At 32.7% G+C, this 14,781-nt stretch overlaps 1 protein-coding gene across 2 annotated transcripts; it reads left to right on the top strand.

Moving 5' to 3' along the window:
- The first annotated feature begins 495 nt into the window (after window positions 1-495).
- Window positions 496-7,012, top strand: LOC120137620 (ABC transporter G family member 35-like). 2 transcript variants are annotated; one of them, XM_039153324.1, is made up of 19 exons: window positions 497-1,012; window positions 1,130-1,339; window positions 1,414-1,498; window positions 1,581-1,740; window positions 1,833-1,909; window positions 2,011-2,064; window positions 2,202-2,594; window positions 2,719-3,317; window positions 3,432-3,592; window positions 3,686-3,795; window positions 3,891-4,044; window positions 4,144-4,281; window positions 4,384-4,556; window positions 4,673-5,005; window positions 5,108-5,482; window positions 5,581-5,714; window positions 5,806-6,205; window positions 6,292-6,546; window positions 6,642-7,012. In XM_039153324.1, the coding sequence occupies exons 1-19, from the start codon at window positions 636-638 to the stop codon at window positions 6,912-6,914; spliced, it is 4,461 nt and encodes a 1,486-aa protein (XP_039009255.1). In that variant the 5' UTR covers window positions 497-635; the 3' UTR covers window positions 6,915-7,012. The 2 variants fall into 2 exon arrangements, with proteins under 2 accessions (XP_039009254.1, XP_039009255.1); XM_039153323.1 differs by having other exon boundaries at window positions 496-1,012; window positions 4,673-5,482.
- Window positions 7,013-14,781: the final 7,769 nt, after the last annotated feature.

Raw genomic sequence — 14,781 nt, 5'->3', positions numbered from 1 at the left:
TAAAGTTTAATGGTATGTAAAGTAAGTTATCCAAAAATAATACGAAAGTTCAGATTCTGTGCACGGCTGTTGACAGAACTAAGATATTTACCCTTTTCCCACTCTCGTGGTCTCTTCTAGCTTCCAACTTCGAGAAGAATTTGGAAAAAAATTATTAATTTTACAAAAGAGATTGGTAATATTTAATTTATTTTACAAAGAGAATTATTAAACGGAATGGACCGGACACTAAAATCAATTAATTAGCATGAAAATGAAATTAGTTAATTTGTAAAGTCTTAAATAAATAGCAACACAAGGGGTCCAATATGAATTTCAAGGCACCAACCGCAATTGACTTTCAAAGAATCAGACATATTAAGATGCTATCATATTTGAACCGTCGATTATTCCTTTATTAATTTTTCTGTATCTGATTTGTATGTATATGTGTATATATATATATATACATACATACATATTCTTTCACTCATTCTTCAACCTTGAACTTTTGCGCTTCCTCCATTTCTTTAGCAAAAATATCGGAGGACGAAAGCAAAGGGAGAAGAACCAATAACCAAAAGATAAACCTTGTTTTTTCTTTCTTTCTGTATTTAAACATTTTTATTCTTTTTTTCTTCTGAGGATCGAGAAACATGGAGGGTATAGAGAGAGCTCGGAATCCGAGCAAGAGAACAGGGCATAGTAGCATCGGAAGGAGCCTCAGCAGGAGTAGCTGGAACATGGAAGACGTGTTTTCAGCCGGTTCGACACGGAGTAGTCGTGCCCAAGACGACGAGGAAGCTCTAAAATGGGCTGCTATCGAGAAACTACCCACGTACGATCGCCTCCGAACCAGCATCATGCAGTCCTTCGTGGACCAGGAAATCATCGGTAAAAAGGTGGAACATAGAGCAGTTGATGTCAGAAGCCTTGACATCAACGACAGACAAAAGTTCATCGACTTGCTCTTCAAAGTTGCCGAGGAAGATAATGAAAAGTTCTTGAAGAAGTTCAGAAACAGGATCGATAAGTATGTTAATTCTGTCATCTTTTTCTTCGTAATCATAGCATGTTACGTAATGACATGTATGGTTTTAATGATGTTCTAAATGTTTTCTCTTAAATAACTATTTTCTTGGGATCACAGAGTTGGGATTCAACTTCCGACGGTAGAAGCTAGGTTCAAGAACCTGACGATAGAAGCCGACTGTTTCATCGGCAGTCGAGCTCTTCCGACACTTCCGAATGCTGCCTTGAACATTGTAGAATCGGCTCTTGGCTTGTTCGGTATCCGATTCGCCAAGCGAACAAATCTCACCATCCTCAAAGATGCTTCTGGGATTATTAAACCATCAAGGTACGTATAATGATCTAAGGCATACACCATTAAACTATACAGTTTTGTATTAATCTGTGCATCTTCTTTTGTAGGATGACACTCTTGCTAGGCCCACCTTCTTCTGGGAAAACAACCCTTTTGCTTGCCTTGGCCGACAAGTTGGACAAAAGCTTAAGGGTTAGTTACAATCAATGATTGAATATTATTTATATTCGTGTCGTGTTCATGTTCATAAAACATCGTATTTGTTCCGAAACAGGTTAGAGGAGAAGTGTCATACAACGGATATAAACTAAATGAGTTTGTAGCTAGAAAGACATCTGCATATATCAGTCAAATTGATGTTCATGTTGGAGAAATGACAGTGAAAGAAACATTCGATTTCTCGGCAAGATGTCAGGGTGTCGGGACTCGATATGGTAAGAACAATATGTTTAACACATGTTGTTCATAAGTGGCAGGATTTATTTTCTGTTCAGATGATTTACTGAAAATTGTTGTTCTTTTGTAGATCTGTTAAGTGAGCTAGCTAGAAGGGAGAAGGATGCAGGGATTTTACCAGAAGCTGAAGTAGACCTTTTCATGAAGGTATTAAAACTTTTCAATACCAAAAATCCAACAATCTTACATTCAAATTTGTTAAAACTCCAGAATTTTTCACATCTGGTTTTGAACGTTGAATTTTCCAGGCAACTTCAGTGCATGGAGTTGAAAGCAGCCTTATTACTGATTACACACTAAAAGTAAGTAAATTCATTATACCGTATATAAAATTATACACCGTCGCATCGAATACTAACTCGATGTAAAATTCTAAAAAAAAAGGGGATTAATTTACATTTTCTAATGTCACTTTGGTCCCTGTTGTTGAATTGGTCAGATATTGGGGCTTGACATATGCAAGGATATCATTGTTGGTGATGATATGCACCGTGGAATTTCGGGAGGTCAAAAGAAAAGAGTAACTACAGGGGAGATGATTGTTGGTCCAACCAAGACACTTTTCATGGATGAAATATCGACTGGTCTCGATAGTTCGACGACATACCAGATAGTGAAGTGCTTGCAGCAGATTGTGCACCTAACAGAGGGCACAATCTTGATGTCCTTGCTGCAGCCTGCTCCAGAGACTTTCGATCTCTTTGATGATATCATCCTCTTATCTGAGGGCCAGATCGTGTATGAGGGTCCACGAGAGCACGTCGTTGAGTTCTTCGAGAGCTGTGGTTTCAAATGTCCTGAGAGAAAAGGAACTGCTGACTTTTTGCAGGAGGTAAAACCCTGAACCCTAACATTTGCGGATAGTCTCGACTATTTTTTTTTTTTACTCTTTAGGGATGTAGCAAATTGTGTCAATTTGTGAAACATAAGGTGACAAGCTGGTGAAACTGTGACAGGTTACCTCAAAGAAGGACCAAGAGCAATACTGGGCAGATAAGAGGAAGCCATACAGATACATATCAGTACCTGAATTCGTAAGCAGGTTCAAGCGCTTCCACGTAGGAATGCAGCTAGAGAGTGAGCTCACCGTCCCTTTCGACAAGTCAAGAGCTCACAGAGCTGCATTGGCCTTCCATAAATACTCGGTCTCCAAAATGGAGCTTCTTAAGACCTGTTGGGACAAAGAATGGCTACTGATCAAGAGGAATTCTTTTATTTATATTTTCAAGACGATCCAAATTGTCATCGTGGCGATCATCGTGTCCACATTATTTTTGAGGACTGAAATGGACACTAGGAATATTGAAGATGCACGACTCTTTGTTGGTGCACTTATATTTGGAATGATCATCAACATGTTCAATGGTTTTGCTGAGCTCTCCCTCATGATCAGTAGACTTCCAGTATTCTACAAGCAAAGAGACCTTTTATTCCATCCTGTCTGGACTTTCACCCTACCCACTTTCCTGCTCCGGGTTCCGATATCTATTATGGAAACTGTCGCTTGGATGGTCGTAACATATTACACTATCGGATATGCACCTGCGGCCAGCAGGTAAATCTAATTGATGCAATTTATTTACATGACACTGCACTGATCAGAGTTTTTCTTAATTTCTTGAGCAACAAGTCAAAACAGAAGCTGATGAAATTAATATTAACTTGCCAGGTTTTTCAAGAACTTCCTGCTGGTGTTTTTAGTACAACAAATGGCAGCTGCTCTCTTTCGGTTTATTGCTAGCGTATGCAGATCAATGATGATTGCTAACACCGGCGGGACTCTTACTCTTCTACTCTTGTTCATGGTCGGAGGTTTCATCGTTCCGAAAAGTGAGAATATAACCATAAAATAGGAAACCTTGACATTATAAATTTTCTTCAATTTCTCATGATACTAAAAGATGGGGTACCTTATTTTGACAGATCAAATTCCAAGCTGGTGGGAGTGGGCTTACTGGGTTTCACCTTTGACTTATGGTTTCAACGGTTTTACCGTGAACGAAATATTTGATTCGAGGTGGATGAACAAACCGGTATGTTATTCAGCCGTGTAACACAAGTAAAAGATGAACATTTTCATTTAAAACAGAAAGCAAGTAAACAAGCTGAAACTTTGTCCACGATGCAGGCTTCAGACGGTTCGCCGAACTTGGGGCAACAAGTGCTCCGAAGCTTTGATGTTCCGAACAATGAAAACTGGTATTGGATTGGTGCAGGCGCTCTTCTGGGGTTCACGGTGCTTTTCAACGTTCTCTTCACCTTCGCTCTCATGTATCTAAATCGTAAGTTTAAACATTTCGTTGGGATAATGTGATCTTCTTGCAAGTGTTTACCATCTTTTAGGTAGCTAATCTTCCATGTATTGTTTCTTGGCAATATAGCCCTTGGAAAGCCACAGGCTATAATTTCGGAGGAAACAGCACAAGAGCTGGAGGATGAACAGGCTTCGAATGAAGAACCAAGGTTAATGAGACCAGAATCGAGCAGAAATTCGATCTCTGCAGGCTCTAGCAATGAACGTAAGAAACGTATCACAATGGACTGTTTCTATTCTGTTTTCTCTGCACCTTAGTTATCAATACTGATTAAAATGTTTGTTCATGTCGAATGAAAACTTTTAGAAGAAATGGCAATCCGGAGAACGAGCAATCGAGCCAATTCCCATGAAATCAACAGGAATGATTCTTCGATTGATGCTGCCACTGGTGTTGCCCCGAAGAGAGGAATGGTTCTTCCCTTCACTCCTCTAGCAATGTCCTTCGACAATGTCGATTACTTTGTTGATATGCCGCCTGTAAGATCCCTTTTCCACTATCTATAACTTTGTTTCTTCATCAATAAATTTATTGTCCAAAATAAGCATTATAGTTGTCACCAAAGACATGGTCTAAAAATCAAGCATTTAAACAGGAAATGAAGGCACAAGGAGTCGGTGAGGACAGGTTACAACTACTTCGAGGCGTAACAGGTGCATTCCGGCCCGGAGTGTTGACGGCATTGATGGGCGTCAGTGGAGCAGGAAAGACAACGTTGATGGATGTTTTAGCAGGAAGAAAAACCGGTGGATACATCGAGGGTGATATCAAAATATCTGGATTCCCTAAGAACCAAGAAACCTTTGCAAGAATTTCTGGATACTGTGAACAAACTGATATTCACTCCCCACAAGTTACGGTCCGAGAATCCTTAATTTACTCGGCTTTCCTCCGACTTCCGAAAGAAATCAATAGTGAGGAAAAGATGGTAAGTGCTTTGATTTGCACGTGTTTCAGTGAAATCAAGCATGGCATTAAGTCATTAACAATTTACGTAATGCTCAAAACGTCATTTGTTGTTATCTTTCAGATTTTTGTGGATCAAGTGATGGAACTAGTAGAACTAAACAATGTGAAGGATGCCATAGTAGGGTTGCCTGGAGTCACAGGGTTGTCAACAGAGCAAAGAAAGAGATTGACGATAGCGGTAGAGCTCGTTGCCAATCCCTCGATCATTTTCATGGATGAACCCACATCCGGACTTGACGCAAGGGCAGCAGCCATTGTCATGAGGACTGTCAGAAACACCGTGGACACCGGAAGAACGGTTGTCTGCACCATTCATCAGCCTAGTATTGATATCTTTGAAGCCTTTGATGAGTTGTTACTGATGAAGAGAGGAGGCCAGGTGATTTACGCAGGACCATTAGGCCGGAATTCTCAGAAGATCATCGAATATTTTGAGGTATGAAACTATAACAAAATTTCCCATATTTGGTACACTAATTTTAAAGCCGAAGAAAGAAGAAAACATCATATAATTCACCTCGTATTCGATTGCAGTCAATTTCTGGAGTTCCCAGAATTAAGGATAAGTACAATCCAGCAACATGGATGCTAGAAGTGAGCTCTATAGCAGCTGAATCTAGGCTTGGAATTGATTTTGCTGATCACTATAAATCATCTTCCTTGTATCAGTAAGTCGAGATATTAACGATGCCTATATGAACTTAGTTGTTTATTTTAATTTCCTTTTGGTTTTGAGCTAATACATATATCTATGTGCAGGAGAAACAAGGCCTTAGTAAATGAGTTAAGCACACCACCACCAGGAGCTACAGACCTCTATTTTGCCACTCAGTTCTCACAAAATTCATGGGGTCAGTTCAAATCATGCTTTTGGAAACAATGGCTGACTTATTGGAGAAGTCCAGATTATAACCTAGTCAGATACTGCTTCACGTTGGTCGCTGCTCTCTTGGTCGGTTCTATTTTCTGGCAAGTCGGCTCTCAAAAGTCCAGCTCAAGTGATCTTTCGATGGTGATTGGGGCGATGTATGCTGCAGTCGTATTTGTTGGAATTAATAACTGCTCAACAGTACAGCCAGTAATAGCCATCGAAAGAACGGTGTTCTATCGTGAAAGAGCTGCTGGGATGTACTCTGCATTACCTTATGCCCTCTCACAGGTGAGGATTCACCTGCATTTAATTCGATTCCACCTTATTATCCGAAAAGAAGACCGATTACTAAAATTTGATTACATGACATGCAGGTGTTTTGTGAAATACCTTACATATTTTTCCAAACAACATACTACACACTTATAGTGTATGCTATGGTGAGCTTTGAATGGACTGCGGCAAAGTTCTTCTGGTTTTTCTTTATCAACTTCTTCACCTACCTTTACTTCACGTACTACGGAATGATGGTTGTTTCGATCACACCGAACCACCAAGTAGCAGCTATATTTGCCTCGGCTTTCTATTCGGTCTTCAATCTGTTCTCCGGTTTTTTCATTGCAAGACCGGTAAGTTTACTTCTTTCACAAGCAACCTTTTTTAACCATCTCTTAATCATCCGCGACAGAAGCTGATACAAACTCATTACTTCATGAAATTTCAGAGTATTCCCGGTTGGTGGATCTGGTATTACTGGATTTGCCCCGTCGCATGGACCATTTACGGACTCATTGTGTCACAATACGGCGATTTGGATGACCCCATTTTCGTACCCGGCGACCAACGTAACTTTACAATTAAATCATACATCGATCATCAATATGGCTTCGAGTCAGACTTCATGGGGCCGATTGCCGGAGTCCTGGTTGCCTTCGCCGTGTTCTTCGCCTTCATGTTTGCCTACTGCATAAGGACACTCAATTTCCAGAACAGATAAACAGGATTTATGCAGGAAATTCTTGTTCAAGCCACTGTGTTTTGAGTGACCCTTGTACATCCAAATACGGTTTATTATTAATTTCTACGAATTTAAGATACTGTTTTGAACTTTATATTGCTTTTGCATGAGCATCATATAGTATAGATGATGACGAGCAGTTTAGTTTGCATGGAAATGTTAGTTTTGTTGATTGATATATATTTTTTATTTATTATCTTAAAGGAATAAACTTTTTTCAAATTCATTTTTTATATTTTTTATATTACGTTATTTGTAGGTCTAAATATATAACATTATTAATTGTTGTTGTTAATTCATAGTTAATGTTCATATGTTGATTCAAATTATAATTTATCGAGGATTAGGCTTGATTCAAATTAATGAATCGAGATTGAGTTTGATTCTATTAAGAATTAGACCCAAAGTAAATTAAAAAATATTTTTATGATAATAAAAATGCTTAAGTACTAAAAAAGTAAATTAAAAGAACAATAACTATAAATAGATATGATAACATTTTTTAGGATAGTCAATTTTTTTTATTAATATGGGGTAAGCATAAGGCATTATCTGTTGAAAGATAACTCTCAATTATTCGAAATTGAACGCTCATATCCTTGACATTCCTGATACTCGAGATCTCAAGGAATAACAACAATTCTTTTAGTAATGAAGTCGTTCGGTTTGTGTTTCAGGATATTCAATTTTAGACAAACGTGTACCTAAATGAATAAATGTCTAATCCTTTAAGAAGAGTTGATTACTAAAACTTAGACACTAGTATATAGATAAATGAACGTCTAACATTTTAAGGACAGTTGATCCTTAATAACTTAACGGTAAACTATACAGGTGACTACTGAACTATGGTCATTAACCATTTTGACCACCAACGTTTAAAAGCGATCAAATATACCACCCGATTATTTAAATAGTTCAATCCAACCACTAACCGTTAATTTTTAATAGAGGTGATGACGTAGCTTTTTATAAAATTGGCACAATTATATATTTAGTCCTTAATATTTACGCATTCTATCAATTTAGTCAGCATTTTAATTCATTCAAAAAATTTAATCCTCCAATCCGGATGTGCCGCATGTCACTATATGATTGAAGAATGAATTTAATTAATTTTAATATTTTAATTAAATAAAATTTTTAACCAATCATGTGTTGACATGTGTCACCACATATGTAAAGGGAAAAGATTTTAGAATTGAAAGTGAGCTTAAGGGGTTGCAAACCAGAGACCCGTTAGCTCAATTGGTGTTTAGTTACCCAATGTTGTATATGTTGTGTTTAATATTATTTCATATATATATATATCAATTTATTAAAACAAATCTAATAAATAAATTATATTTCATATATAAATTATAGTTAGTATAAGATTTAAAAATAAAACAGAGTTTAATATTTTTTACGATTATTTTAAAATAATAATATATAAATTATATTGAAAAATAAAATTATATTAAAATTATTTAGAGAATCTAAATCTCAAAATAAAAATAATTTAACTTAAATATTAAAAATATTAAAATCATTTTAAATTAAATTAAATTATTTACAGAAAATGAATTTAATATTTTATTTTTTAAATTATTTTAAATTATATATATGAAATAATATTAAACACAACATGTATAACATTGTTTAACTAAAAACCAATTGAATGGCTAAGCCTAGTGGCAGATCCATGTCCATTGAGCTAATGGGTCTTTGGTTTGAAACCCCTTAAGCTCACTTTCAATTCTAAAATCTTTTCCCTTTACATAGGTGGTGACACATGTCACAACCTAATTGATTAAAAATTTTATTTAATTAAAATATTAAAATTGATTAAATTCATCTTCCAATCATATAGTGACACATGGTACTTCAGATTGGAGGAATAGTTTTTTTGAATGAATTAAAATAGTGACTGAATTGATAGAATACGTAAATATAATGACTAAATATATAATTATGTCAATTTTATTAATGACCATGTCATCACCTATGTTAAAAATTAATGGCCAGTGGTTGGATTAAACCATTTAAATAGTTGAGTGGTATGTTTTATCCTTTTTAAACGTTGATGGTCAAAATGGTTAATGACCATAGTTCGATGGTCACTCGTGTAGTTTACCCATAACCTAATTGGTAGAGAAGGAGACCTTAATAACTTAACTAGTTAAGCTTTTTTGGTTTTGTTTCATTAATCGAATAAAATTAATTAAATAATAATATAAATAGTGTTTTAGAAATTAAAAAAATAATTTAAAATTAACACATCAACTATGCCATTAAATTTTAATGACAAATATCAAAACGTAATTGTGGTTGTTATGGATGAGATTTTTATCTTTTCCTTATATGCTCTTTATATAATCTTAAGTGACTCGTTCATTGTGTTAATGATTATAATAGAATATTTTAATTATATGTTTAGTTTACGATTCTAATCATAAACGTTCATTGTAGATATTTTTATTTCTTAATAGAATAGCTGCTTTTATTTAAAAATATTATATATAATTTTTCAATATTTTAATCATAATTATTATTGGACGATTTTATAAAATATATATTTACATTAATATTATTTTTAGGTTAAATTATGTGTTTAGTAATTAAATTATTAATTTTGATCCTTTTTATTACCTAAACTTTTAATTTTTTTAAAATCATACCAAAAGTTTAGTTTTTGTTTCATTTTAGTACACACCATTAAAAACTTTAGTTTTTATTTCATTTTAGTATCTCTTTCAAAATTTAATGTTAAGTTTTGAAAAAAAAAACGAAAGACTATGAACTAAAATGGACCAAACTGATAATTTAGGTAGGAACTAAACACTTAAGTTTTTAACAGCGGATTACTAAAATGAAATGAAAAGTAAAAGTTAGGTATGATTTTAAAAAAATTAAAAGTTTAGGTACTAAAACGAATCACAACTGATAGTTTAAGTGCTAAATATACAACTTACCCTATTTTTTATTATATTATGATATGATAAAATTTAATAACTCATAGTAATAATCCTTTTGTTATTAATGTCCATTATTACCATATAATTTGTTAGGTTTGTCCGTAAGCTCCTAATTGTCAAAAAGGTTTATGACAAGCGGCGACCGATTTGTTGAGGTGCGTGTAGAAAAGTATTTATTCTAAAATTTAAATTTTTACTAGTAATTATCTATTATATTGGTAGTACTTATCTTAAATTTTTATATGTGTTTGTTTCGTATAAAATTTATGTCGTTTTAATTTTATAAATTTTAAATCTAATTTTAATTCTATCTAGAGGGGAGAAGAAAAGAAATTCTATGAGAAGGAAGGAGAGTGCTTCTAGTAGGTTTAAAACCCATGACCTAAGAAAATGTGAGAGAACAAAAATGAGTAACTTAGCCAACCGAACAAATGAACTTATTCAAAATTTTGTCATTAAAATATATTGTATGTCAACTTTCGAAAAATATTTATAGATTCATCACTGATTATTTAGACTCTTTTACAGTTTGAAGCACAATAGCCTTATGTATGAACAACTCCACAGTCAAAATCAACATTATTTGCTATAAAAAGATTTACATGTTTATGTTTGATTTAATATAAAAATGAGTGTCTAAATAACACTATTTTTTCAAATAAATGCCAGAATTTTTTTGGATCAATCTAGGTGTTTAACATTACAAACGTTATCACTATTAGTGTCTTAACCGTAACAACCGTTAAAATATTTCGTTAAGTGACACGTGTTACAATTTGGTAATTATAAAAATTTTATTTAAAAAAATTAAAAATTATATTTATAAAAATAAAACCCAAAATTTTTGAAAATCTTTAAAAAACCCCAAAATTTGAAAACTCTAATTTCAACCCATGAACCTCGTCGCCCATTGCCCTTTATTGCCGTCGAACCTCTACCGACGACCGATAACCCCATGAAAAGCTACAGGAATAGGAGCCAATCGACGACCAACTGACGCGACCCCCAACGATCTCCAACACTGTAAATTGCGACCTCATGTGATCCTGACGACCAATTGATAACAAAGATGACAACGTCTGACTAGGGAGATGACAAGGATGACGTTGGTGACCGTGGTTGGAAAGGACGATGTCGGCGGGTTAGGGTTAGGGTTAGGGATTTATGATTTTTAGGGATTCGAGTCTTGTTTGTAATTTAATAGAAATTAGGTTTTCTTATATAATAATATTTTTATTTTTAAACAATAAAATTTTTCAAAATTACCTGAACTTGATAAGTGTCACTTAGCGAAGTCTTTTAATGGTTGTTACGATTGGAACACCTAAAATAAACGTTTGTAACGTTAGACACCTGGATTGACAAAAAAAATTGAACACTTATTTTGAAAAATGGTATAATTTAAGCGATTATTTATATATTAAGCCTTTATATTTACCAAAACAGTAAAAAAGATGTACACGTCCATATTTGCGGAAAACCAAAAGCATTTAAGGGTTTACAAATTAAAAAATCCCCTAACTTTTCAAATGAGTAAATTTTATAATAATTGTTACTAAAATTGGTTTAGGAAAAATTAATGATGAGCGATGAAGACGAGAAACCAATGACAATTCACACTACTAGAAAAATAATACCACTAAAATAATATAGTTATTTTAAAATATTATTACTTTTGTATATGATTATATGATTATTTTATTTTTTTTAATGATTTCAGATATTTTTAACATTTATTATAAAATAATATAGTGCATATAAAATAAAAAGTAAAACAAAATATTAAATTTTTATTAAATTTTGATTATTTATTATGTACGAGTTTGATTCAAGTTTTATTTTTGCTATGTGTTTTATTACGTTTATTTATAAGATTAATTTTCATAAAAAGGTTTATATATTATATTTTTTATATTTTCTATTAATTTTGTCAAATAATTTGATATGACATCTTGTTGTACAACTCATACATGTAGCATGAATGAAATAAAATAGGGTAGTAATTAATACATAATTACATCGATATAAGTATGTACATCTCCAAATATCTTAATACCTAAAAATAAACACATATTTACACATGTGTAATTATGTACATCTCAAAATATCTTGATACGTAAAAATAAATACACACTTACACGTGTAATTATGACATCTCTCAATATCTTGATACCTAAAAATAAACACATAATTATATTTGTGTAAGTATATTTTTGTATTTTCGAAGAAATAAAAAATTTTAAAATAATAAAAATAAAAATATATACTAAGTTATTTGTACATAATTTTTTAAAATATATAAATTAAAAATAATAATAAAAATATATATTCTATTAACTTTCATGGAAATGACCATCCAGCTCAGTTGGTAAAACACAAGGTTCTTAACCTTGAGGTCGTGAGATCGAGTCCCATGGAGGACATTTCATAATTCGGAGGTCTCTTACGAAAGCTGCTCTCAACCTTGTGTTGGGGGTAGCCTACTATCTTACCTCCCCCTTACTCCATGTATATGGAAAAAAGGGATAGCCATTTATTAACTTTCATGTAAATATTTTGAAAGAACTAAATCGGTTAGAAAAAGAAAATACATCCCAGAGATAATTTAGTAAAGTATTTTTTTTCTATCTTATATTCCTTCAACCAGATACCAAAAATCTTACATTCACGTCAAATAAATCAAACAAGGTAATACAACATTCTCAATAATATGATAAGCACTATAACATTTCGATCATCCTAAAAATAATCTTACATTTCGTGAACCAAACGACCTCTATGGGTTGGTATTATGGGCCACTTCCAAATGGCTAAAACTATTAGAACGTGGCCTTTGGTACGACTTTCAAAATGTGGTTTCGGTACATGCTTACATCCTCAATTCCCATATGATCTTATGTTATTTCATACAACGATAGGGAACCACTTACAAGATATTGACGGTATCAACATTTTATACAATTAAATTCGATGTACTCGGTGATATTTTGAAGCCTTCAACAGTAATCTGACATATTTAACGATGGTGTAACTGTTGATTATAACATTTGATTCGAGCATCGACTAAAAATATTTAATATCATATTTTTTTCTCGTTTATGTTGAACAATTAGTCTTTATCTTTTATCATATTATAAACGTGCCGAAATCTAATACCTCATAATGGTCCTTTTACTCTTGGTGTGGGTTATTTACTCATTAATTTGTTAGGTTGTCCTTAAATCCAATTTTTCAAAAAGGCTACCGAAAAGAGTCTGTTTTTTCCCTTCAAAAAGCCAATCTATGGATAACTCCAAAGTCATAAGTCAACCACAAAATAAAGTTGGAATTCGTGATCCAAATATTTACACGTTTATAATTATTATTTTTAATAGAAACCAACAGAGGTGAAAATATCTAAAATTAAATAAGAATTTATAATTATAATCATAAATTAAATATATAGTTTGTACATTTTACTATACCATTGAAACTAGCCGCTTAAGATAATATAAGGACCATACATGGAAATGTTGAAAACCCAATCAAAAGAATCGGACAAAAATAAATACAAGCATATCTGATTTCATCGATAAACGAATCACAAAAGAGAATTAAACTATTGAAATATACTTAAAACCTCAAATCAAAATCGAGCGTCGTGAATCCTCGAACGTAAAATCGTGCATCTAAATTTAATCCAAAGATCAATAGTTGGAAAGATCAACAAGATTTCAAATAAGCGTCATATTGATTAGTCGTGGCGTCTTTAAATCCAACCTTGAGAAAACATAAATAAAAAACGACCAAACGACCAAGGAAAAAAAGTACCACGAAGGTAGAGATAAAAATATCACAAATGTAGAAATATACGTGCCACAAAGATAAAATCATTCTTATTAAAAAAATAAGAAAAAAGAGAGAAAATATAACCAAAGATAAACAATCAACAGCAAAATCGATGTCATCGTCTATTAAATAAAATTAAAGAGAAAAAAATTTATTTTATCAATAAAAAACGACACAAACCCAAGAAAAAAAACAAGAGGAAAGGAAGAGAAGAGCGGCTACGGTTTTTTAATTACTCGTTTATAATTAAAATAACAAAAATGATTTACACGTTATATTTGAGGAGGACAAAAAGCATTTAAGGGTTCACGACTTAGATATTAGGTTAACTTTTCAAAAGGATAAAATGACATCATGGCTCATTACCTTAGGGTTAGGTTTAAGGAATCTTGAGGTTCATCTATGACCATGCATGCATTCAATTTATTCATTTAATTAATTTGGCATACGCATTTTTAATTAAAAAGTTGCGCATTATTTCTTTTACCTAATCATAGTAATTAGTTATATTAAATAGAGAGGAAATACAGGACATTATAAGAAGAGTTTACACATTAATTTTTTTCTAAAACAACGTAGTATTGAAATTAACCACTAAAATGTTAACCATGAAGTATATATATCATTAACAATAACACAACAATGCATATTACAATAGTGATAGGTCGATAATCAAAATTTATAACAATTCAAACATGATCTATTGCTAGTGATTGCAAGTCTATCAATATAAGAGAGTTATATATATATATATATATATATATGATTAACCCCATGAACCATTCTCTATGTCGTTCAGATTAATGGACACCCTCTTAGCTACCTCCCCAGTATGAAATTTCTCTCCTTTTGTTCTTCTTCATAATCTATCAGCAGCTAACTAATATCAATACTTCATATACATCAAAATCGAGTAAGTACCTGTTCAAATACATCAAATTTATTCAAAATTTGATTATGGGTAAACTGTATATGTTGTTTCAGCATTTTTTTAAAAAGAAATTTATATCTAATTCATATTTAAATCACATGAAGATACTTTTGAATACAGGAGAAACACG

Source organism: Hibiscus syriacus, unplaced genomic scaffold (genome assembly GCF_006381635.1).
Source record: "Hibiscus syriacus cultivar Baekdansim isolate YM2019G1 unplaced genomic scaffold, ASM638163v2 tig00110674_pilon, whole genome shotgun sequence".
NCBI classification, from domain to species: domain Eukaryota; kingdom Viridiplantae; phylum Streptophyta; class Magnoliopsida; order Malvales; family Malvaceae; genus Hibiscus; species Hibiscus syriacus.
This window is presented reverse-complemented; position numbering and strand designations above follow the sequence as displayed.